Source organism: Tetrao urogallus, assembly GCF_951394365.1.
Source record: "Tetrao urogallus genome assembly, chromosome: 5".
Lineage (NCBI taxonomy): Eukaryota > Metazoa > Chordata > Aves > Galliformes > Phasianidae > Tetrao > Tetrao urogallus.
The window spans coordinates 4,872,709-4,894,934 of record NC_136818.1 but is presented as its reverse complement, the minus strand read 5'-3'; the positions used below and the strand labels follow the sequence as shown (position 1 = coordinate 4,894,934).

Sequence of the window (22,226 nt, the reverse complement as noted above, 5' to 3'; positions counted from 1 at the left end):
CAGTGCTAGGTGTTCCAGCCCGCCCACTGACCTCCTCTCTGCTTCATTTTCTTCCCCCCGTTTACTGCAGGGACCTTACAGACAAATCTGGACTAGCAGATGACAGAGGGCTGCTGCTTTACCACAGGAGTTTCCAAACGATCCAATTATTTCCACTCCGTCTTTCACAAGCTCAACTTCTCAAACTTCTTGTAAAATATTAAACATGGAAGATTGCACTAGCGATCATAGTTCGGCATGTGTCAATTTATGTTCCGAGCGTAATTCACCACAAATGGATCATGTTTTATGGGCTACATACTTTCAGCTAATGGTGGAGTTTTTATATTTAAAAACATTCTCAAGTACCTCTGGGGGTGGCAGAACAATGAAGAATGGTATAAGAAGGCAAAGCACCAGCGCAACAAGATACCAACAATTTGGAGTTAGCAAGAAGAAGGCATCTTGCATTTAAATGTATCTGCCTCTGACTTGCCGGTTTCAACGTCAGAAAATATCAAAATAAATGAAATGGATATTAATTAGAGAAGTGCCTGAGTTTACTGGGTGGGAATCTGGTGTTTTATTCTTGTAAAACGAGGTGGAAATTTTGTGACATGTAAACAAAAGAATGAAATATCCCTTGTCAAGCTTTAGGGAGGATGCTCCAGGCTCCTTGGTAGCTGCCATCCTTGTAGCACCATGACCACCTGCAGCGCCGTGGGGCACCCACTGGCTCCCCCAGCCCCACGGGCACCTGGTGCTTCCAACCCAGCCATCCCAGCCCTTAGGGAAGGTTTCAGAGCCCTGCCGTGCCCTCTCTAGGAGGCTGAAGAGCAATAACCAGCAACTCGACATTCTCCTGCCCTGCCAGCTTCGTAACAACATCTTCTCGGCACCGCAGCCCACGCAGTCTGAGGGTGCAGGAGGAACTCAATGTGCAAACGGTGCTTGAAGGGCTCTCAGAGCTTCCTGCAACACCCCCGAGCCCACCACAAAGCCCAAACCCTCAGCTACAACATCAGATGTTTTTATCACACAGTAGACAGTGCCTGGAGCCCACCAGGCTGGACAACAAGCAGGGACAGAGGGTCACCTCCTGCCTGCAGGGCAGAGAATGGCAATACCAGAAAGGCATGAGGTGCTGGGTGAAGGCCCAAATTCACCTTCCTGAGACCGCAACATGGCCAAGCTCGGCAGCAGCCAGGAAGGGAGCCGTGGGCAGGAAACTGCCTTGCCTGCAGCTGGGGCTCCCGAGCACGGAGTTCTGGTTTGAAGGAATATGTTAAACACAAGCTCTTCAGGAAACAAACCCATGTCAGCCGAAGCCAAGAACAGTCACCTCCATCTGGATGGAGCACCCGAGAGAAAGTTGACTGCAAATCCCACCATATGCTCCAGACATTCGGTACAAAAGCCTCGGGCATCCTGCTAAACTTCCAGAAAAAAAGGGGAAAAAAAAAAACTTTTTCCAACACTTGCTATTTCTTCTCTCTTGTAAGCCATATTCCTTCAGCTCTTGCCTAGAAGAAGCCTTCCCCTACAAAAGCAGCCCTGGGAAATCTGACAGCATTAGGTCAGCCCAGCTGCCACCCACGCCAGTGGGGTTTTGCAGCACTAGCAGCAAGAGGCTCAGCCATCAGTCTCTTCCCATGGGAAGCTCCATGGGAAGAGAGCCTGGCGAGAGCTGCAAACTAAGGCATAACACTGCAGGTCTCTTCCCAACCAGCCGGGAGAAAGGATGCCCCCGGGATGGAAGACCCTGTCCTTCCTGGCTCCCGAGGCTTCTCTGCATTAGGGGGCAGTGTAGGAACAGCGAGCGACCGGTGCTTTGTTTTGGTGCATCTCGCAGGCTAGCTGCTGATGCATAGCTAACACGGCCACAGACATTGATTTATGTGCAACTTTCCATTTCATCAGAGCCAGCGTTACCGAGCCAGGCAGGGAGCACGCATTTGGAAGAGAGGCAGGGCCATGGGGGGGGGGAAGGGCTGGGATGAGCAGCCCCCACGTCCTACGCCCCCCTGATTTACTACAAGGAAGGTCTTGTTCTAATAGCTTGCAATTTTTAATTTTACCTTGTGCATTTCCCTGGCACTCCCCTTCCCCAGTGCTGGAGCAGAGGAGACTGACGCGAGGGATCTGCAAACGGGCATCAATTCAGCTTTCAAAACAAAAGCAAAAATGATTTCGATGACCTTTAGGAGGATGAGCGAAGGGTTTGTTTACTCATCTTAAAGAGACAAAGAGCGAGATTTAAATAAAGGAGTCTACCCACGCTAGCCACGAACTGGCCCCCCATTAGTCAGGAGCATGGCCCGATGCCAGGCGCCACAGCCTGCTGGCACTGCACGGTGCCCAGGCATCCAAAGGGCGCCCAGGGCCTCTCCTTTCCTGTCGGGCTTCAGGAGACGCCGAGGGCTGCATTTCCCTTGGCCTTGAGCCTAAAGGTCGCTGCTGAGCTGCAGCGCAGGGAAGGCTCTGCCTGCGAGCCGGGTGCTGCAGACAGACTCCTCTCCTCTTGTCTCTGCTCCTCCAAGCTCATGCTTGTGTTTTTCTGGGCCATCAGCTCCCGAGAGCTGCCTCTCATGTTTTTTCACTTTGCCACCTTCACTCGTGGGGCTGTAGGGGTCCTTGCACCCTGGGGAAGCAGTGCAGGGTTTCTGCAGCCAGCACTGGAACAGGCTGGTTTGCCGCAACTGCCATCTCAGCTCCTGGCTGGTTGCCACCACGATGCCAGGACACGATCTGTCCCTGCACTAGGACCTCCAGAAGCATTCTGTGCCTGCTGTCCTTAGGCAACCTGAGCCCTCCAAGTCCCTGGTGCCTGCAGTATGGTGCAGAAGGGTGCAGGAAGCTCTGCACTGCCAGCTCCGCACTGCTGGAGCAAGATGCTGATGCTCCCCGATGCTCACATTCCTTCCAACCTCCATTTTTCCCTTGCAGGAGATGGACTGACCAGATGGAGATCTCACCTGGCTCCTGAGGTTGGCACGTAAAGGGTTGGGGAGAACCACTGTAACTGTTTCAGTCCTCTGCATCTCCTGTGACCTTTTTGGTTTCACTCTCTTAAGTTCAGTGCTTTAATTTCCTCTAGAGATAAGAAATTAACCCTGAGCTGCAAACAGCTCGATGCAGAGCCTCCAGCCCACCTCTGCAAGAGCTCGTCTCGAGCACGTCTTGAAGCTGGAACGAGCCAAGCACCCGCAATAAATCAGACGGATTTTCATGGGGGTGATGTTCTGCCTGTGTTAAAAGGTGGGATTTTTCTTCTCCCCTCCTCCTCTCTTTTTCCAGGGCTGGGAGGAGAAACCAGATGTTGGAAGGCTTTCAGGAAAGGCAGTCTCTCGAGACGTCACATGTGATCCATATGCATCGGCACCCAAACCTCCTCCGCACCTAATCCAAGAGCAGCGACCACGCTCCCTCCCTCTCTTCCCCAAGCTCTGGGGGTGGGTAGCAGCTCCACGCATGGTCTGCTGCTATTTCTGTAGGGTTTTCAGGAAGCCCCCAGCAAAGCTCCTTAGAAAGAGGAGCTGCTTTTGAGCCTCCATCGCAAAGGCAGCCCAGCTCCTGGTCCAGATGCACCAAAGTGGAGATGTGGGATGGGCTGTCTGCACTTTGAGCAGACCCTCTGTGCCAAAACACTATGAACAGCCAAAAAGGAAAGCGGGGGGAGGCCTCGGAAGCTGTCAGTGGGAAAATGTCAAGACCCGAGCATGAGCTGGGGCATCACAGCTCCTCTCCCTCACCTTCTCCTCTTGGTGAAATCCAACCCAGGCTTTTGAAGCTGTGCCCTAACTTCTTGCCAATTCTGTAACCCTCGCAGATCTGTGTGAAGTGGGAGCTTGAGAGGACAGTCATCTTTGCAACGGGATGAGATCAGGACTTTTGGAAACACATTTGTTGGAAGTAGCGACTTGGCACTTGAATTGCTGGCAGCAGCTATGACCTGCGAGATAGCATCTCTTCTGCTCGCTTCATCCCGTGTCACAGAGCACTGCTACAAGACTACCCTGTTTTAGGGTTAGCACTCAATATCGGATACTCTTTATTTTGTCATACGCAAGTTCAGGAAATGGGATCTCTCTAAAAAAAGCAGCAGCCCTCCTTCCCCCTTCTCCAGCTCCACGCACACAAGTTGTGATACCACGCTGATACCGCTCCCATAAATCACAAGCACTTTATCAAGTTTGCCTGTCTACTGCCCAAGAATTTCTCCCATATACAAATCACAAACCCAGATAAAAAAAGCAGCTTGCCAAAACAAATATCCCTTTCAACTGTTATCCCATTTGTTACACAGACAAGTGCTTATTCCTCAAGAAGGAAGATCTTAAATGCACCATGAGCTTACGGTGCTACGAACCACTGCGTATCGTGACATACAAAGAGATTCCAAAGACATTAAAAAAAAAGCCCCACACTTAAAGGTTTGATTTCTAAGTGCCAGTTGGAAACCCTTCCATTAGCATCATCCAGTCATATGTTACCCTGTCTTCTACCTGAGCTCAGCGTGGGAGAAGGAACGCACAAGAGAACTCTGGGGACTTTGCTAGGTATTGGCTTACAAGGTGCCTCCATGGCATTTGGGGCCTTGCACTTGGATCGAATCCGCTTCTGCCTGCAGCCACGGCCCCCGCCAGCATTTGTTAATGCTTTCGGTGATTGCATTTGGAAAAAATCAAGTGGTTAACCAGAGGGGGAAAAAGTTTCAGGAATCAAAATCCAGAATGTTTTCAATTACGCACGTCTGTTAAGACCAAAGAACAAATACAATCTCAACTCAAACACAAAACAAGCAGCTTTGGAAAAACATCAATTGCAAATATACAGTAACCTCTTCGAGCAAGATAAATTCGCTTAGGGCCACGAAACCCAGCATGTAAATGTGGAAGGAGAGCGGGGCACTGGGTATTCACAAACAGGTCATCTATAGCACAGGGCTTTGCGAGGCTCCCCGTGGGGACAAACACACGGTGCTGACGGCAAGGCGCGAGCGGCTCGTGCATCCATGGACGCCCCATGGACGCGGGTGCCGGGAGGAGCAGCAGCCTACCTGGAAGAAACCTGGTGGGATGGGGCCCCCAGGCATCCCGTCGTTCGGGGGAATGTTTCCAAGCACGGGACTCGGGGCGGCAGCTGCGCTCTGCAGGGAACAAAACCAGGACAAACACGTTGGGTTCGAGTTGGAGTTCAGGAGCTGTGTCAAGGCTTTTCAATCACTTCTCTTCGCCCACCTCCCCCTGTCCACTCGCTGCTTCAATTCTGCACCACAAAGAAAACACTCCCCATACTACAACCAGGGGTCTTTGTTATAAAATCGCACCCAACCTGCGGCTTGTGCATCCCTGCTGCAAGCCCCAGCGAGGGCACGAGAGGCTTTGCCACAAAAAAAGGAAGGGGCCAGCTGCGGGTTACCCAGACAGCCCTGCTTAGCAACTGGATTAATATTTACTTCCCGCCCGCAACGCAGGCCGATGGACGAAGGCAGTGCTCTGGCAGGGGGACCAGCAGCAGGGCTGGCCATGGAACAAAGGGCACCTGCATGGCACGGGGGGCATGTGGCCGTGGCACCGAGGAAACATCGGTGCGGTGCAGGGCTGTGCCCGGGTGGGAAGGGGGAAGAAACGGACCTTGCCTAAAAATTGCTGATGTCAAAATGTCTCTACCGGGTCAGTAATCATCCTAAGGAATAGAACAAACAACTCGACTCTTTTCCCTGACAGTCACACTACTGTTTGCCTTTTGAAAATTAATCCCTCCATTTCTGGGGAGGTTATAAATGAGCTGTGGTGATGTTAACTGGTTTGAGTCTGCTCGATCACTATACCAGCCCCTCCTCTAGGTTTTACGATGGACTTCATACCCAAAGCTATGCAACAGAGCTAGCACCCCTTCCTCTGCTCATCCCAACGGCACCTCAAGGAAATCCCATGGGCAGGGATTGCTCCATGTTATTCCAAACCCAGAGCTTGGGCAGGGTGACCCCACCAGACACCGTGTCCCACCAACAGTGGGGACAGCTCCATTCGCCCACCATAACCCAGGTGGGATGGACAAAACCACATGCACCAGCTTCTGCTGTGCCCACCCTGCACCTGAGAGCTGTGAGCATCCTTCAGGACAGCATGGGCTGGCTCTCCAAACAAGGAGCCTGTCTGTAAGAACTGACCCCTGCCTGTGCCCCCCATCCCGCACCCCACCGCGGGGCGAGGAGAGCAGGGCATCCCAAGCAGCCTTCCTGCAAAACCAGCGAAGGCCAGATCTGAGTGTTTTTACAGTTAATAAAAAGAAGTCCTGGCAGGAAAAATAAGCCTACCCATTCCAGGCTCTTTTTATACTTCAGACGGCAGCAAAAATAGAAAGAAGAGGGAGTGAACCCATTTCTCCCCCCTTCCATCCCCCCAAGTGGGTCAGCTATAAAAGTAAAACCAAATCTTAATCCAAGGCCATGAACATATTGCAGTTTCTCTGCAAAGCAGATGAATGTTCTTAATGCAAAAATATATAAGACCAAGCCCCCAACTGCAGCGAGCCCATTTGGAATTTCCTTTATTAAACCCTCTATCACGCAAAACGCTGCTCTCCAAAGGCGGCGAGCGGCGCAATAAAGCTGCCAAGGTGATATTTTATGGTTTCAAGAGATTTCCAGCACACCATAATCTCTTGCTGGGGAATCTCCTGCGGCAAGGCAGATCCCAAGGAGCAAGGGGACCACGGGGATGTCACTGGCGAGGCACAGGGTTGGCACTGCACAATGAAGGCAACAGCAGGCCCAGAACCTGGCCAGCAGAACCACCAGGAAGCCTGGTTTGGGTACGAAGAGTGCCTGGGTCTAATAAAACAAACACAGCTTTTATGCCTTTGTGATGAACTGAAGTATGCTGCACTCCTCCTCCCTCTGCAACAGGGAGCAGGGGGAGGAGGGCGATGCAGCCAAAGAAAATCTTTAAGCAAATGCACATTTTTCCACAAAACCACAGAATATTTTTCCGCGATAAACACCCCGAAATCTCACCTATGCATTCGCCGTGTAAACGTGGATTTAACGTGCCTTGCACATGTGGCGCTTGGCAGGGCTCAATAATTAAAAACCCACAAGTGCCCTGAGCATATTGTAGGACGGGAGCCAAATTGGTCAGCCCTTGATGAATGATTTACAAGGCTGCGAAGTGACATTTTATTTCTTTTTATTCCCCTCCCTATCACCACCACTAAGGTAAACACCGAGGCACCTTTCGTCGTGCTGGAGCAGTGCTGCAAAAAGCCTGGACTGTGCCCAGGAAGAGGGAGAAGGCGGCAATTGGAGCACCAGGAACAAAATGCCTGAACCCAACGCTGTTCTCCCCAAGCCCAAGGGTGCACACCCCACACCCAAGCTGCTCACCCCAAACCCAAAGGGTACGTGCCCCAAATCCAAGGTGCTCGCCCCAAGCCCGAAGGTGCGTGCCCAAACTCAAGGGTGTATGCCCCAAACCCAAAGGCATACACCACAAACTCACGGAACCCTTCAGCATCTAATTCCTGAAGAACCCTTCATACCCTCTTGGATTACTTTCACTGCTTTAGCTAAGAAACTTTCATATGGGCTTCTCCCATTCACCCGCAGAACTCTGCTCCCTTCCACCAAACCAAACATCTGCAAGAAATGGGACCCTGAGGAGCAAAACCAAACCATGGATTCAATGCCTGGGAGAGTCCAAGCCCATCCCTGCTCCAGGGCTGGGCTTAGTGCTGCCATTTGGCTGGAAAGGGATCGAGCTAATTCACCTCGGCACAGGGGGGCCAGCATGCCTGCACATTCACATTTTATTAGATGGTTAATTTGCTCTGTGCTGGAAAGAAAACGCAGTTCCTAGGGCACGCATCTATAGATACACGCATACATATATACATATTTCCTACCTACATCGGATTTTTTCCCCTTTTTTGGTGTGATGACAATCTAGATCTCCACATTTCGCTCCCAAATCTCGGCGCTCGGTTAACACAGCAACTCGGTACGCCAGCAGATGCCGTCTAAGCCTTTAAATCGTGCACTAATTGCACTAATTGAGCTAACAGTCTCTGTTTCGTCTCCCTACCCTGAGTCAACCAGCGTCTTCTGGTACTGCTGTAGAGATCCAAGCTGTTGACTGCAGTGTTATTTTGTCAGCCATTAAATGATTCATCAGAGTCATTAATTGATTTATTACTGCTGCCTGCAAGTATAGCTTTGCAAATAAAGAATGATGTAGGTCAGAAGGCAATAGAAATTGGACAAAACAACACAGCCAGGAGCTGGATACTTAAATTATCCGTAAGAGTCCACTCGCGGCAGCCCACCAACATCGGGCTACAGGGGGAAGAAGCAGAGAAAAAGAGCGATGCGCTGCGCAGCCAAACCCAGCAGCACCTCTGCCGGGATGCGCTGCCAGATCTCCCCACCCTGGGGACACAGCGGCGACGGGGAGGTGACGGCCACCACTGCTGTCAGCACGCGGGGTGCCCTGTCGTGGTGCCTCCCACCCGCAGGCAGTGCGAGGTGCAGTGGGATGCCGGGAGGACGGCTCCGGCCGGACAGCGCGTACATCTTGTGCAGAGATGTGGGAAGTGAAGGCAGGAAACGGCTCTTCCGAAAGCGAAGCGTAATCGCAGGCAGCGCATGAAATTCATGTGCGTTAATGCAGCAATACGAAGCCTCGGGGCAGGAGGCTTTAAATCTTGGTTAGTTTTTTCAGCTAAAATCTATCTGGGATGTAAAAGGGCTATTAAAACAGTCTTATTTTCTTAACCTAATCCTTTGGAAGAAGCTAAGTTATTCAACTCTATTAATTGCATTTAATAGCGGAAGGGCAGGGAGGTGGCACAGCCACGCCACGTGCCCTCACTCTCCCACCCCAATGCCCCGAGCTGCTTCATGCCACTCCAGCGTCACTGCAGCGTGGGGACACTCAGCGACCCGCTGCCCCATGCTGGCCCAGCTCCACTCTTCCACGCCAGAACAGGGATGCCGGGGACGCGTCCTGCCGGGACGAGGACCGGCGTTTCATTTATTTTCCTGAATGTGGAGCTGAGCTCCGTGCTGAGCTCGAGGGCTTGGCAGGAGCGGGTGCTATGTGAGCCCCTCCCGGCGCCCGCCGCAGCCGGCGGTTTCCTGCCCCCCCCCCGGCAGATTCAACCTGCGATCAGCATCCTCCCTGCGGCACCGCCCAGGCTGACGGCTGTGGGGCTGCTCAGACCTGGGCTGGGAGCACAGCACAGCAGAGCAGGATCTGCAAGGCAAGGTTTGCAGCAGTGGCCAAGAAGTTAGGATACAGGAGCAACTCACATTTGCAGACGCTCCACTGGCAGGTTCTCAGTGTGCCCTCTGTAAGCCCTGGCATGAGCACAGCCCTCTGGTGCAAGCACGCAGAGGTGGTGAGCACAGAGCTGCGAGCTGGTACCTACCCATCTGCTATTTATTATTTGGCGTGGAGGAAATAAACTAGCGTGCAGGTCAGGACTTAAGCAGGTCGTGTAAACAGGTACTACTGAATTAAATTGGACTCTAGTTAAGCCTTTTCATCTCATTAAAGCTGCCTTCATCTCACATGGTGAGGTTTTAAATTTAATAACAGGACACTCCCACACCTCACCGTAACCTGATTAACGGCGGGGGACGGCAGCACAACGCCTGTGCCACGGGGGTGGCTGTTCTGCATGGCCCCACCTTGGCGTGGCTGCAAGCATCTGAGCTGCATCGATGCAAAACCAAAAGCAGAAGCATGGCGGGGAGGCCAGGAGGATGCTGCTGGACATGGGGGCACCTGGGCATCCTCCCACGTTCCCAGCCAGAGATGCTTTACAAACGCAATGCGGCACACAGATATCCCTACAGGGACGGGAGGCACCGGCTCCATGGGCGCCAGCTCTCTGCATTTACGCAGCAATGCTGTTTTACCACGTCCTGCATAGGGCTGCCCCCTTGTAAGTACAGATCTGTAACAGGTTGCTGCTTCCTTGGAGGAATGCTTCCAAACTAAGCTGTGAGCGACAGCAAAATCGGTGCTTACGTGATTTTCACAACTTTCCCTTCCTGCATCTCCCAGCACAGCGCACTCTGGCACGTGCTGCCAGGGCTGAGCAGCGGCGAGGCCACAACTGGCTTAGATGCACCCGGTGAGCTTGTTGTGATGCCTTGAAATGCATCGCCTGAGAGCACACGGAAGGAGAGCAGTCAGGGGAGCGCATGGGGCGACTGCTGTCCTCGCTCCTCAAAAAAGAGAAAGAAAACCCTACCCCTATCTTCACATCTGAAGGCAAAAAAGCCAACAACAACAACAAAAACCACCCAGCAAAGCATTCAATGCTGTTTCAAGCTTATACAGTTTTTTTTCCCCCCTTGTAAAGGATAATCTGAGACAGCAGCTCCAACAGAGCAGCTCCAGCCACAAAACAATAGGATTTTAATCTCTTAAGTAGGCGGCCCCCTTATCCCCGGGAAGGAAACCCCTTCAGTCATTTACAAGTTTGTAAATAAGGATCTTGGTAGCATCTCGCGGACATCTGCTCCGCAATCCTGACAGTGTTACTGCTAACATTTACAAACATCCTTACGCAAACACACATCACTCTCTGCTGATCTTGCTTTATCTAAATATATCCCAAGGAAATAACTTGGCAGGGCTGCAAAATTTCACAGCAACCGAATTAAAGGGGAGAAGGGTAAAAAAAAAAAAAAAAAGGGGGGTGGGGGGGGAGGAGAGGAAAGGGATAAAAGCAGGAGGTGCAGGAGGCTGAACACAGCCAGCCTTGGTTCGGTGTGAGTACAGAAAGGTGACGAAGGGGAACTTGGGGGAAGTTCAGCAGCGGGCTCCTGGCCTTGGTGCGGGCTCACAGATCCTCCCCACTGCCCCAAGCTGGACTGGACACCCCTAATTAGCTGCTGTAAATACGCAGGTATTAATTACTAGCTATTCTCCTCTAATAAGTCCAGCAACAGACGTGCCAAGCTCTTTTCCAGCAATCGATACTATCCATTTGAGGGTCCTCCTGCCAAAAAAGTTATATAAAATAATTATATAAATTTTTCATTAGATAATGCAATCGCTTTGGACTATTAATCTACCGCCCATCCATCAGCACGGGGTGCTCGGCTCCTCTGGTGGCCACGCTGCTGCAGAGGGAAGCAATCTGTATTTTTCTCCCACACCAAACACAAGCTTTCTTCCCCTGGATTTGCAGGGAAGGGAAAAAGTGCTGGCAGCGACGCACTGGAGTTTGCACCGAAGTTGTGTGTCTTATACCAGATGGCCACATTGAGTCACATTGGCCACAGTGAGTTCTCCTGTTCACCAGCCTTCGTAAAACCAGAATTAAGGGAAAATTTCAAGGAAAACCATCCCCAGCTGCTCCCAGGCCATGGGAGAGCCATGCCAGAATTTGGGAAGAAAGAGAGGGATCTGGGGGCAGGTTCCTTCAAAGACATGTTTCAGCTCTAAGCCCATCGAGACCGGGACCAGATCGTGTTTGTGAGTGCCACGCAGCTCTGACGCTATGTAAACACTAATAAACTGAAAGCATGCCACGCAGCTTTAATTTTGCTTTCAACCAGGAGGCTGTTGGCTTTGGCAGATAGGCTTCTGTTTCACAGCGCCTATACAAATCGCTGCTTCTGTTTTTTTTTCTGCCTTGTTATAGTTTGAAATTGCCAAGTAAATTTTGGAAAGGGTTTTGAGCAAGGCGAGATTTCAATCGGTTATTTAATTGAAAAAGAGAAAAAGGCAGATAATCCACGGCTTTAGGAAAATGCCACACCGCTGCACCAGGTGCACTTAAGAGCAGATCTTTGCCTTGTCCCAAGGATGTACCAACAACCAGTGGGGACGCTGCCAAACTCTAGGCTAGACAGCACAGCACAACGTGCCTCCAGGGCATCCAGCACACAGGAGCGACTGCCACATGAAGGGCGGGTGGTACATGTTGGAAATATTTTCAATTTCTTCCTACTTTTGGCACTTTGCATTCCAACTGGCTGATCTTACCCATGAAGCCCAGTCACAGCAATGCAGCTTTAGCTGAACGCCAAGCGATACACGATAGATTGGGTTGGAAGGGCACCTAACCCTCACCCAAACCCCCTTGCAGGACTCCTGGAGGTGTGGTTTTTTTTGTGTGGTTTAGCAGGAAACAGCGTCATCTCCACCAAAGCCAGCCACTTCCATGGCTGGGAGGCGGGATGCTCCCCCATCACAAAGCAGGACGGCCCCCCGTGCCAACCCGACTTTGTGTATTATCTCCTGCCACAGGGAAAGGGGAAATTAATGCAAATACTATGGACATTCTCCCATTCTTGTCGTGCATTTGAATGCCAAAATATCACATTTGCTTAAGCCTATTTTACTGCTAGCAGCTGGCTGTTATTATTCCCCAACACCAAAGGCAAGGGCGAGAGAGTCGGTCCCGAGCAGGTGAACGCCATCTGCCCGTCCCCGACAAGATGCCCGCTTCACTAAGACAAAAAGCCGGCAGCTCAGCAGTGATGCTGTGCAGAGCCAAGGGCTGAACTCAGCAGTCCTCGGGGGTCCCCTCCAGCCCCCACCCGCAGCATCTCAGAGCACCCCAAAGCTGCACTTGGGCTGTGCACCCATCCCGCTCCTCCAGCACGCTCCACCCCAAGATGCCCCCCTGCAGCAGGACCCCAGCAGGGCACACCCCCACGTTTTCAAGGGGAAGCTCACAAAAAAAAAATAATCATCTTCAAACGAAGACGAGCATAACTGCCCGTTTCTGTTTTCTCCCCCATTGTTAGCAGCAGAGTTTGTTTATTACAGTTATTCGTAGGGGCTGCCCCAAAAAATACTGTTTCCCAGGTCCAGTAATTGCTTGAGGCATTTGAAAATTAATAGAGCAGCTCAAGTGCAGGACAGGAGGAGTAAATCTGACGTAAGCTGCCGTGTAATTCAGCACGGCGTGCGCTCACGGGTGGCTTTCTTCACACCCAGTGGAGCCAGAGGCTAATGGAGCCTGGAGGCCGGTCAGCTCCCCAGCACCAGCACGGAGGGATTTTTCAGGTGAAGCAAAAGCATTTCATTTGCAGAGTGTCTGTAACTATGTTAGGCATGCTCTGCAAGAGGATACAAGGTGTGCAGCCCTGGGACGGAGGTAGAATTCAGCATATAAACCTATGAAGGGAAAGGCAGTACATCCTCGTCTGTGTACCAAAAACACACAAGAATACCGAGGATAAATAACTACAGTCTTTCCTAGCTGCTCTTAGCCAAGGACAGCTTGCTGGTGTTACACATCAGCTGAGCTCCCAGCCCAGCATACCCAATGGGGACTGGGCACCTCCAAACCTGCCTGCAAGGGGCTCTGATAGAAGTGCCTTTTGTTCATCAGTCACTCTATTTCTGACTGCTCACTGAACACTTTGGCGGGTTGAAACTCCAAGCTGTGTTTCTCTTACAGCTTACAAAATGTAATTATTGCACTTCTAAGAGCAACTCTCTCCATCCAAAGGCGGTTAATACAAACTCTGCATTTATGAACTGGGAGCTTTCTGAAGCCGGCACCGGAGGAAGTACCCTATAAAACCAGCGTGCAAACCCCTGCCCCTTGACCCAACCATAAACTATTACGCGAGGCAGGAAAATGTAAAGTCTTGGGAGCATAAGAAAAAATGCACTGCTGGCTTTCAGGCAGTCGAAGTGGGAGAAATGATGCAAGAGTGCTGGGTATCACTGTAAGGTCTAACGTAGAGTTAAGAAAATCCTGCTGCAGAATGGCTGGGCTCAGGGTCCACCAGACCAATAGGGACGAGGCACTGGGGTGAGCCTGGCAGCTCCAAGGGGTGAGGATGATGGATGGGTTAGTGATGGTGATGGGAGCTGTGCCCACAAGCGAGCGGCAATTTGGTGAGGATGGAGATCTGAGGGCCACGAGCTGCTCATGGAAGGTCCCTGCTTGGGTTTTTTCCCCCCATTTTAACACACTGCCTGATTGCCATAAAGAAGAGCTGTCCCTCTGAATCACCGTCCTGGGAAAACTTCTGCCAGCCCCAGCAAGGAAGTGACATCAGGGCTGAGGGGCTTTTGTGCGCACAGCCCCCTGCCAAGCTGCACAAAGAGCCAGGAGCTTTCTAAAGGCTCCCGTGGCCTGGAAGGGCCTCTCTGTCTTCCCCCAGGCTCCAGCTTTTGTATGGCCCTCAGATCCATCAGCTCTGCTCAGAGTCCAGCCTCTTCTGCCTACAGTGGCTGCAGATTTTACCTCCGGGTGAAAGCGGGGAGAAAGGAGAGGGCAGAATGGGGGCATGGGGAGAGCTGGGAGAAACAACAGAACGCACTCGGAGGATAGATAGGCAATGGCTCGAAAAAAGTGCATCGCCGAGGAGACGCTGGGGGCTCTGCCAAAAGGAAAAAAGTGTCTTCCCATTTGAAAACAAGAGTTAATTATAGAAAGAAAGAAAAAAAAAAGGGGGGGGGGGGGGGAAGGGGAAAGAAAGAAAGAAATAGGAAGAGGAAAGCGTTAAAACCATCTGTGCCACAGGGAAGAGGCCGGGGCTGCGTGCGCAGGCGGCAGCGCCAACAGCTGTGCTGGAGCCGCCGGCACCGCAGGGACCGGGAGCAGCGCGGTCCCTTCCCTTCCCGCCCCGTCGGCAGGGCCACGGCACGGCGTCCCCCGGCCCACCTCGCCCCGTGGTAACCGCTGCACAAATATTTACCTAGCTGGCTTTTAAACAAAACCGAAAAGCCGGAGAGTTTAAAGTCCATGTCCCGAACTGCTCCGGTCTCGCTCTCGCCTCGCAGTTGCGTTACCACCGCCCGCGCTCCCGGCTTTTACAGAAATTCCTAGCAACTGGCTGAAATAGCACTCACAGTTCCTAAAGAAACGAGCCAAGCAATTAAGACCTTGTGTGATGTCGGCAGCCCGGCGCTACTGGGTTTTGGAGGAGAGCGACTGCTCCTCCAGCATCCTGAGCACACGGCGGGTACCGTGCCAGCAAAGGAAAACCCGCACGATGCTCTCCCCTTTGGGGGAATGACTTTTTGGCACACGACTCTGCTGGCAGAAGAGATGGAAGGGCCTGTTAGAGCTGGAGAGATGGGCATGGAGCCACGGCAGGACGGGCAGCAGCACCATTGCTGTGCTGCATGGTATTTTGGGGGGACGGTGGGGCTGAACGATGCCTGAACACGCAGCCAGTTCATTGCAGAGGAGACCTCACACTGATGAGCTCGTATATAGATTCACCGCAGAAAATAATTAGCCATAATTAAGGGCTTCTGGTTTATGGCTCAAACAATTGTTTAAACAGCAGAGCCCTGTTCAAATTAAGTTCAGGACTTGCCAATAAATATTTCTTTACTGTGTTACAGCTTAGTTTCAAACTCCTGCTCCAAGCTCTTGCTGGAGAGGGACTGCTTTTCCTGCAAGGAAGCGCACAGCCATCACAGACATGCGAGCTGCTTGGCTGGACCCAGCACAAACCTGCTGGGGGCAAAAGGGAGGAGAGTGGCAGAAAAAAGCCTGCCGGAGCTGGAGAAAATGCCAGCAGATGAACCATGGTAGAGTACAACAGTTTGGTGTAGGGACTGCAGCAATAGAGCTGTGCTCACCAGTCTGTTGGGCACCTGTGATGTTCGGCACCAAATGGTAATGCCTTATTCAGATTCCTTAATAACTGGGAGATGCAAACAGTGAGGGGAGCAGCACTACTCAAACCTATTCTCAGATGGACAAGTATTTTGGCTCAAACAGCAGAAGCAGCTTCAGGCCCCTCCACACAGTATCCACCACTGCATGTCCCCCTGCTCTCGCCCCACCTGCAGCACTCTCCCTATGGAGAACATATGGCACGTCGCACGTAATTAGAGACATAACGAGCAGAAATAATAAGCAAGTTTGGTTTCTCCTTCACCACGCGCTGCTCCTAGAAAGCTATCGCTCCTCGATCTTCAACACAAAGTCCAGAACATCACACCAGAATGAATTCTTCAACACTCACCTATGGGAGCCCCGAACACTGTGCATCTCCTGTCCCCTCCCCACAAAATACCCCCTATTCCCAAATTTGCAGCAACACACAGACATTTCCTATCATCAGGCCAGAGAAGTCAACTCTAACTAAGTTCAAGAACACCTCTCTTGTGCTCATAAGTTTTGTATTTTGGAAAGACAGGGCAAAACAGAGTTAAACGCAAAGACCAATATTCATATTGAGACAGCTTCTAATAGGTTTCAGTTGGTTAAGTAGCTTTGAGATTTTTGCCTTGAAATGCCACGCTGCAGGCACAGCCATACACTGTCCAGATGCACTGAGGGTAATTTATAGAACTGTGCTCTCTGGAGTAAAGAGCCATTGAAGGAAATATCAGGTTAGTAGGATAGCTAGAAGAAATCTGGTCTGGGTAAAAACCTGGAAGCTGCTTCACAAACTGGAAACCACAAGGGTTTTTCCCCCCTTTTCTACTAAAATCAGCTCCATTAACCCTATGTAGATAGGCAGGGATCTGTAGGCGTGCCACTGTCACCAGGGAGCCGAAGCCATCACAGTCCTGCAGCCCTGAGCAAGGCAAAGCCACCACTAACTAAAGCCTGAGATGCTGGGCAGCCTCACCTCTTTGCACCCACAGCCCCTGCAGGAGATGGCTCTCGGTGCCACTGCCCCTTTGGGAGAAGCCTGGCTGTAGGGATGGATGGTGCACACAGAGCAACTCCAGGGCCAGAGATGCTCTGCCTCAGGCAGGCAAAGCCACAGTGATTTAGCACCTCAGAACTAGCATCTACAGAATGCCTGTAAATCTGCCCAGTGAGGATGTTTCCCAAGAGCTGTTTTTAAGATGGATTACCTGAAATCAGGCCAAATTGGTCTCACCAGTTCAGCCCAGCACAGAAGAGCCTGGTACAGGACAGGGGAATATCACGGATGGGGAGGCCACTGGCAAGCGGAGATCTGCGGATGGCAAAGCCACTCTGCAAGGCTGGAGCAAGGCTCACAGCCAGGGAAGAGAAGAAAGCTCAGAAACCCCTGGAAACAGATCCACGAATCTACTTAGGAGCTGGGAGCATCCTCCTGCTAGCTGCCGAGCCCAAGGGGACCGCCAGCACTGGTGGCTGGGGCTTGTCACAAGCGTCATCTAGCAGCGCTGTGGGAAGCATACACAGAAAATGACCGTACCATAAACCAACTCAACTTTATGACATGAACGTTTTAAGACGTAGCAAGAGCCTTTGTACTGTGGACATAACTGCAATATATCAGCTAGCGATCACTTACACCAAGATCTAGCACTCCAGATTTTGCAGCAAAGGCTGACTTAAAGACCCATATCAAATACATTATGATACCACTGTTTCCTGTTACCCATGCTGATGATTCAATTAATTTGAAAACATCAGTGAAACTTAATTTCTCCATTAACCCTGCAGTCCCCAGCAAGAGCAGACATGGGACAGAGCAGCAGCCTGCCCAAGTTTGTCTGGGCCCGAGGGAACGGAAGGGAACGCAGATGCAAGAGGAGCGAGACATGGAGAAAGCCTGGGCAGCACACGGTCTTTTCCAACTCCTTTGTAGGAACGGCAGGAAAGATGGAATAGGGACTAGGTTAAAGACTACAGGATAGCATCTTTGAAGTGCTTTAGCCTAAAAATGCTTTTACACAAACAGCTCGCTCTTCAGCTTCCACTTTCTTTGCACTAGCGCAGCTCAAATTAAGCTGGAAAAAATCAAACATGATACAGAGCACAAGATGCCCTGGATGCCCCTATCCTCCCTACCAGCCTTGACCTGCCGCCCGTGGATCGAGCAAAGAACAGCAGTAACACCATGAACATGAGCTAGGCGACCGAGCCACCGTGGGATGTGCAGCCTCCTGCTGCCAGCATCCATCCTCCCGCCTGCCACAGAGCCACGGGAGCCTGCCCAGGTCTCGCCTCGCAGGCATCAGTAGGGCTAAGGGTTAACGGGGACCATCGGAAGGAGCATGAACTCAATGAAGGCAAGCTGTTCTTTTCGGAGGGATGGGGGAAAAGGTTGCCCTTTCAATATCTGCATTAATGGCTTCCATAAAGCGACCGCCTTCCGGATGGCCGAGCGCACGTCCGTCCGCCTCAGTCCTCGGGTCAAGCAGGGCTCACCCGTGTCTTCCTGGGGCTGCAGAGCTCGCTGTGGAGGAACAAGCAGAAGTGACACAGCCGCCTGGCAAGCTTCCCTCCTTGACACGCAGCCGGAGAAGAATAGTCAGCCTTAACCAGAGCCCTCCCATCTGCTTTTGTTTTCCAACGTGTGCTTCAGTCCCGGGCTCCGCTAAGCCCCTGAAGTCAGCGGGCATCTGTTCTCCTCCACCCATCGCAATCTGCCAGAGACTGCCACTCTGACAGCCATCAATCACGCCGTAATGTGCTGACCACAAGACCCAGTGGGACATAATTTTCAAGTCAAATGCAGCAGTTAGCATAAAATAAAGCACTGCCCTGTTTTTATGATTCTGCAGCTGCAGCTAGGGACTCTGTATGCAACAAAAGTGAGGGGGAAAAAAGGCACAGGAAAATGGCAATTCTACTCTTCTGAGTCATAACAATTATGACGTTGTGATAAGAAACGTTTTCTATGAATTTTTAAGTACCAGTAATCCTGTTTTGCAATTGTCCCCTGGGAACAAGGCGACAGATTGAATGGGGCTGACAGTTATTTCCATCCTGACAAACACGGCTCCGACTCGCCGTCTCCTCCCTCGCCCTCCGTGCGCAATGCTCAGCGCAGAACTTCCCGGCCCCTTTCCAGCACAGAGCCTCACGGACCCCGAGGAGCAGCACTGCGTGGGGTTCTGCTCAGCAGTGTGTCCTGACAGCCAGAAGGGCCAATGGGGCCTTGGGGAGCAGCAGGACCATAACAGAGGGGGCTGAGAGGAGCCCTCATGGCAGCCACAGCTCCTCAATGGGAGCAGAGCTCTACTCTCTGGGGATGGTGACAAGCCTGAGGGAACGGCACGGAGCTGCATCAGGGGAGCTCAGGGAGTGCTGGGACAACGCTGTCAGCCACAGGGTTCAGGTGGTCCCACGTGGAGCCAGGAGCTGCTCCTTCCAATTCAATTGTGTGACTCTATGATGAGCTGCTCTCCGTGCCCTCTTGCACCCAGCAGACCTGCAGAAGCAGACCTGTCCACCCAGCACAAGCCAGACCCAAAGTCCGTATTTATTTGTACACGCACAAAGCTGCCTTCAGCTGTGCACATGGGGAGGAACGGAGCGAAGTCCCTTTCATGCAAACCTTTCCTTCATAAAAGCTGCAGCTCTGTGCTACGAGGAGGGTCAGACGCTTGGGATACCTTCATTCCATCCATGGCAGCCACCCTCACCTGGGCCTGGGAAGCTCGCAGGCACCAAGCCAGGGACAGCACAGACCCACCATTCAGAGTGCTTAAAAACACAACCAGCCACCCTAAAACCCTGCAGATTTGCCTCACTCGCATCGAGATGGACCACAAAAGAACATAGAAAAAGGTGCCTTTTCATCAGAGTACTTTAAAGCGGGAACAAAATCACCTCCTTTGTAAAACGTGCACCAGCGTCAGAATCAGCGCACGCCAATGACTTTGTTTTGCAGGGAACCAGATAAATAATGGATGATGAAGGAGAGCTGCCTCAGCTCCGCTCTGGGCAGCCCTTCCCCACACACTCGGCTCGCAGCCCTGAGGCAGGCACCAGCCCCAGCTCTCACGCTCTGATGCAGCAACGGAGCCCTTTCCAGCTGCAGCCATGAAGAACTCAAAGATACGTCCATAAAAACCCCATAAAAAGGAACAACTAAGTTTCCCCATCTCTCCCTGCACTCAGACCCGTTGCAGATCCAGGACAACACCAACACTCGTCGTTCCCCTGTGCAAACAGGGCCCGTGCTCCCCTCTCACCTACAAAGGAAGCCTGGGCCTTTAAGCGTTATATAGCCAGAAGACATTAAAAACAGCCTGTCAATTTAGATGCAAATTTATTTTAGATGCGACAGAGGGCTTACAAAAGAAGGTGCACTATATGCTGTTTTCTTCTGCTAACACTATTGTGATGTGGCTCCCAAGTGTATTAGAGCGTATTAGGATGGGTGACTGGGTAGCTCGTGGGATTGGTAATGGGATACTGAGACTTTCACCTCCAGGTCAGCCTCCAGAGCAAATCCAGCCCGGCTCAGCAGCGGTGGGAAGCCTTCACAGGCTGCCCAAGTTGGTAGCTCTCAGTGGGGCTGGTGCAGAAGTGTGGTCAGAACTACCGTTGCTCTAAACCCCCGCTTTTTCACCACGCGGCTCCACACCCTGCCTCATTGCACTCATCCACACTCTTCTAGGCAAGTCATCCCAGGTCCTGCATCCCTCCCTTTCTGCTTTGTTTCCCTTTGCCTTCCTACAGCCCAACACCCAGAGAGATGCTGCCTGCAGAGAGCCGTGCTTCCCCGCCTGTCACTCTTCCAAGCATTTCGGAAACAAGCAGGGCTGGTAACAAGAACAAAACCTCTCATTTGCTTGGGCTTTGATTACACAAAGGTACGAAGTATATCACAGAAGCTGCCTGACAGGAGTTTTATTTAGGTCTTATTAATCTCACCAAAACATCCGCCTCGCTCTCCGCTTCCAGGCGCAGGACACACAGACACATGGCAACGCACCCAGAACGGAGCCCCACACAACCCCACTCGTGGGGCACCACCATAACCATTTCTGCAGAAAGTTTGGCTCTGGCTGCTCTAGCCAATGGCAGGCATCTCTTTAATCAATTCAAATCACATTTTCTGGAGATAAGTGTCACACTCTCAGCTGCCAATAAAAAGCAAGCTGGACAGCAGCAAAACACCCCATGCATGCTACAAAGTCACTGTGCAAGCTTGCAGGGTGATTATATATAGTGTTCTCCTCTGCAAAAACCAAAAATAGTTCCAGCCCAATTACCAAATTTCAGACTGCTCTGCTCAGGGGGAGCCACTGCACCCCAAGCTGCTCCCCACCTGCTCTCCAGGGCTGCCCTTCAGGATGGTGTCTGCAGAGAGCCAGCTGTGTGCAGGGAAAGGTGTCGAGTGTGCCATCAGCACAGACACAGGGCATCAGCGAGGTGGACTTGTTTTATGGATGTAAACTTACAGACAGGTCCACAGTGTTAAGCTGGAGGCCCAAAAAGGTTCCTACCAGCACATTTCCAAACAAAGCGCTCAGCCAAAAAGCTGGTATTGAACACCTGAATCACAGAATCATAGGGGTTGGAAGGGATCAACCTCTGCCAATGTCTGACATGCATACAAAGTGGTATATAAGCTGGCAACACACATGGGGAAACACTGTACAGAGTTCCTTCAGCCTCCCCTTGAAGGACAGTGAGTCAGTTCAAGGGCCTTCTTCAGCCCAGCACACCTCATTTGGAAAAGGCCACGAGAGCTCACCTTGAGAGCTTTCACATGTTCTACAGCTGAAGTTGTCCTCAGGTTTCCCATTTCTCCTTAAAGGCCCTTTGGTTTTGTTCAGAAAGTGCTTTCTTCTCCCTCTGCTCAAGCCACCCACTCCTGCCTTTTATATCCCCGGTGAAGCCATGCAGAGAGAAGTGCTGGTGCTTCACTGCAGCCATCTCCAGCAGCCAACGCGGAGGTGAAGCACACCCTGATCAGGGGAAAAGCTCCAGGTGCCTGCCGACACCCCCAGCTCTGAACACCTTCTTCAGCACAAAATCAAAAATGACGTGTATGCCAACAGCCTCACCGTGGAGCCAAGCCAAGAGGCAATTCAGGACTACTAATGCTGCAAAACCACTGTGTTTGCAGGCAAAACTCATCTTGAATTTCGGGTTGACCTCCTAAATGCAAGCATTCTGGGGATGCTCACGACCTCTTGCAAAACTGATGGAAAAGCACCAATAATCCAGAACAACCCTCACTGGGAGGTCAGCACATAGCTGCAAAGAATCATAGAATCACTACGGTTAGAACAGATCCCTAAGATCATCAAATCCAACCTCAACCCATCTCCACCACATCCCTCAGCGCCCCATCTCCAAGGCTCCTGAACACGTCCAGGAATGGTGGCTCTACCACTAACCTGAGAGGAAATTTTTCCTTATATCCAACCTGAACCTCCCCTGGCCAACAATTCCAGTCCTATCTCAGGCACACCGGGGTCCCAGCACAGAACCTGCACAGGAACCCAGAGAAAACCCTCACAGCAAAACCAAACACACACATTTCTCTTTAAGAGACCACCTGACATTTTGCCTTGCTGGGGAGGGAGTTTGCCTGCAGGTTGCAGAGAAGG

At 51.6% G+C, this 22,226-nt stretch overlaps 1 protein-coding gene across 7 annotated transcripts in view; it reads right to left on the bottom strand.

The window, feature by feature from the left end:
- The window catches only part of SSBP3 (single stranded DNA binding protein 3), a gene marked incomplete at both ends in the record, with an annotated part of 49,276 nt that overhangs the window by 11,204 nt on the left and 15,846 nt on the right, over positions 1-22,226 (bottom strand). For all 7 annotated transcript variants that reach the window (XM_079536165.1, XM_079536167.1, XM_079536166.1 and 4 more), the window contains one exon: positions 5,039-5,128. In XM_079536165.1, coding sequence (XP_079392291.1) covers positions 5,039-5,128 — 90 coding nt within the window. The remainder of the gene's footprint in view (positions 1-5,038; positions 5,129-22,226) is intronic.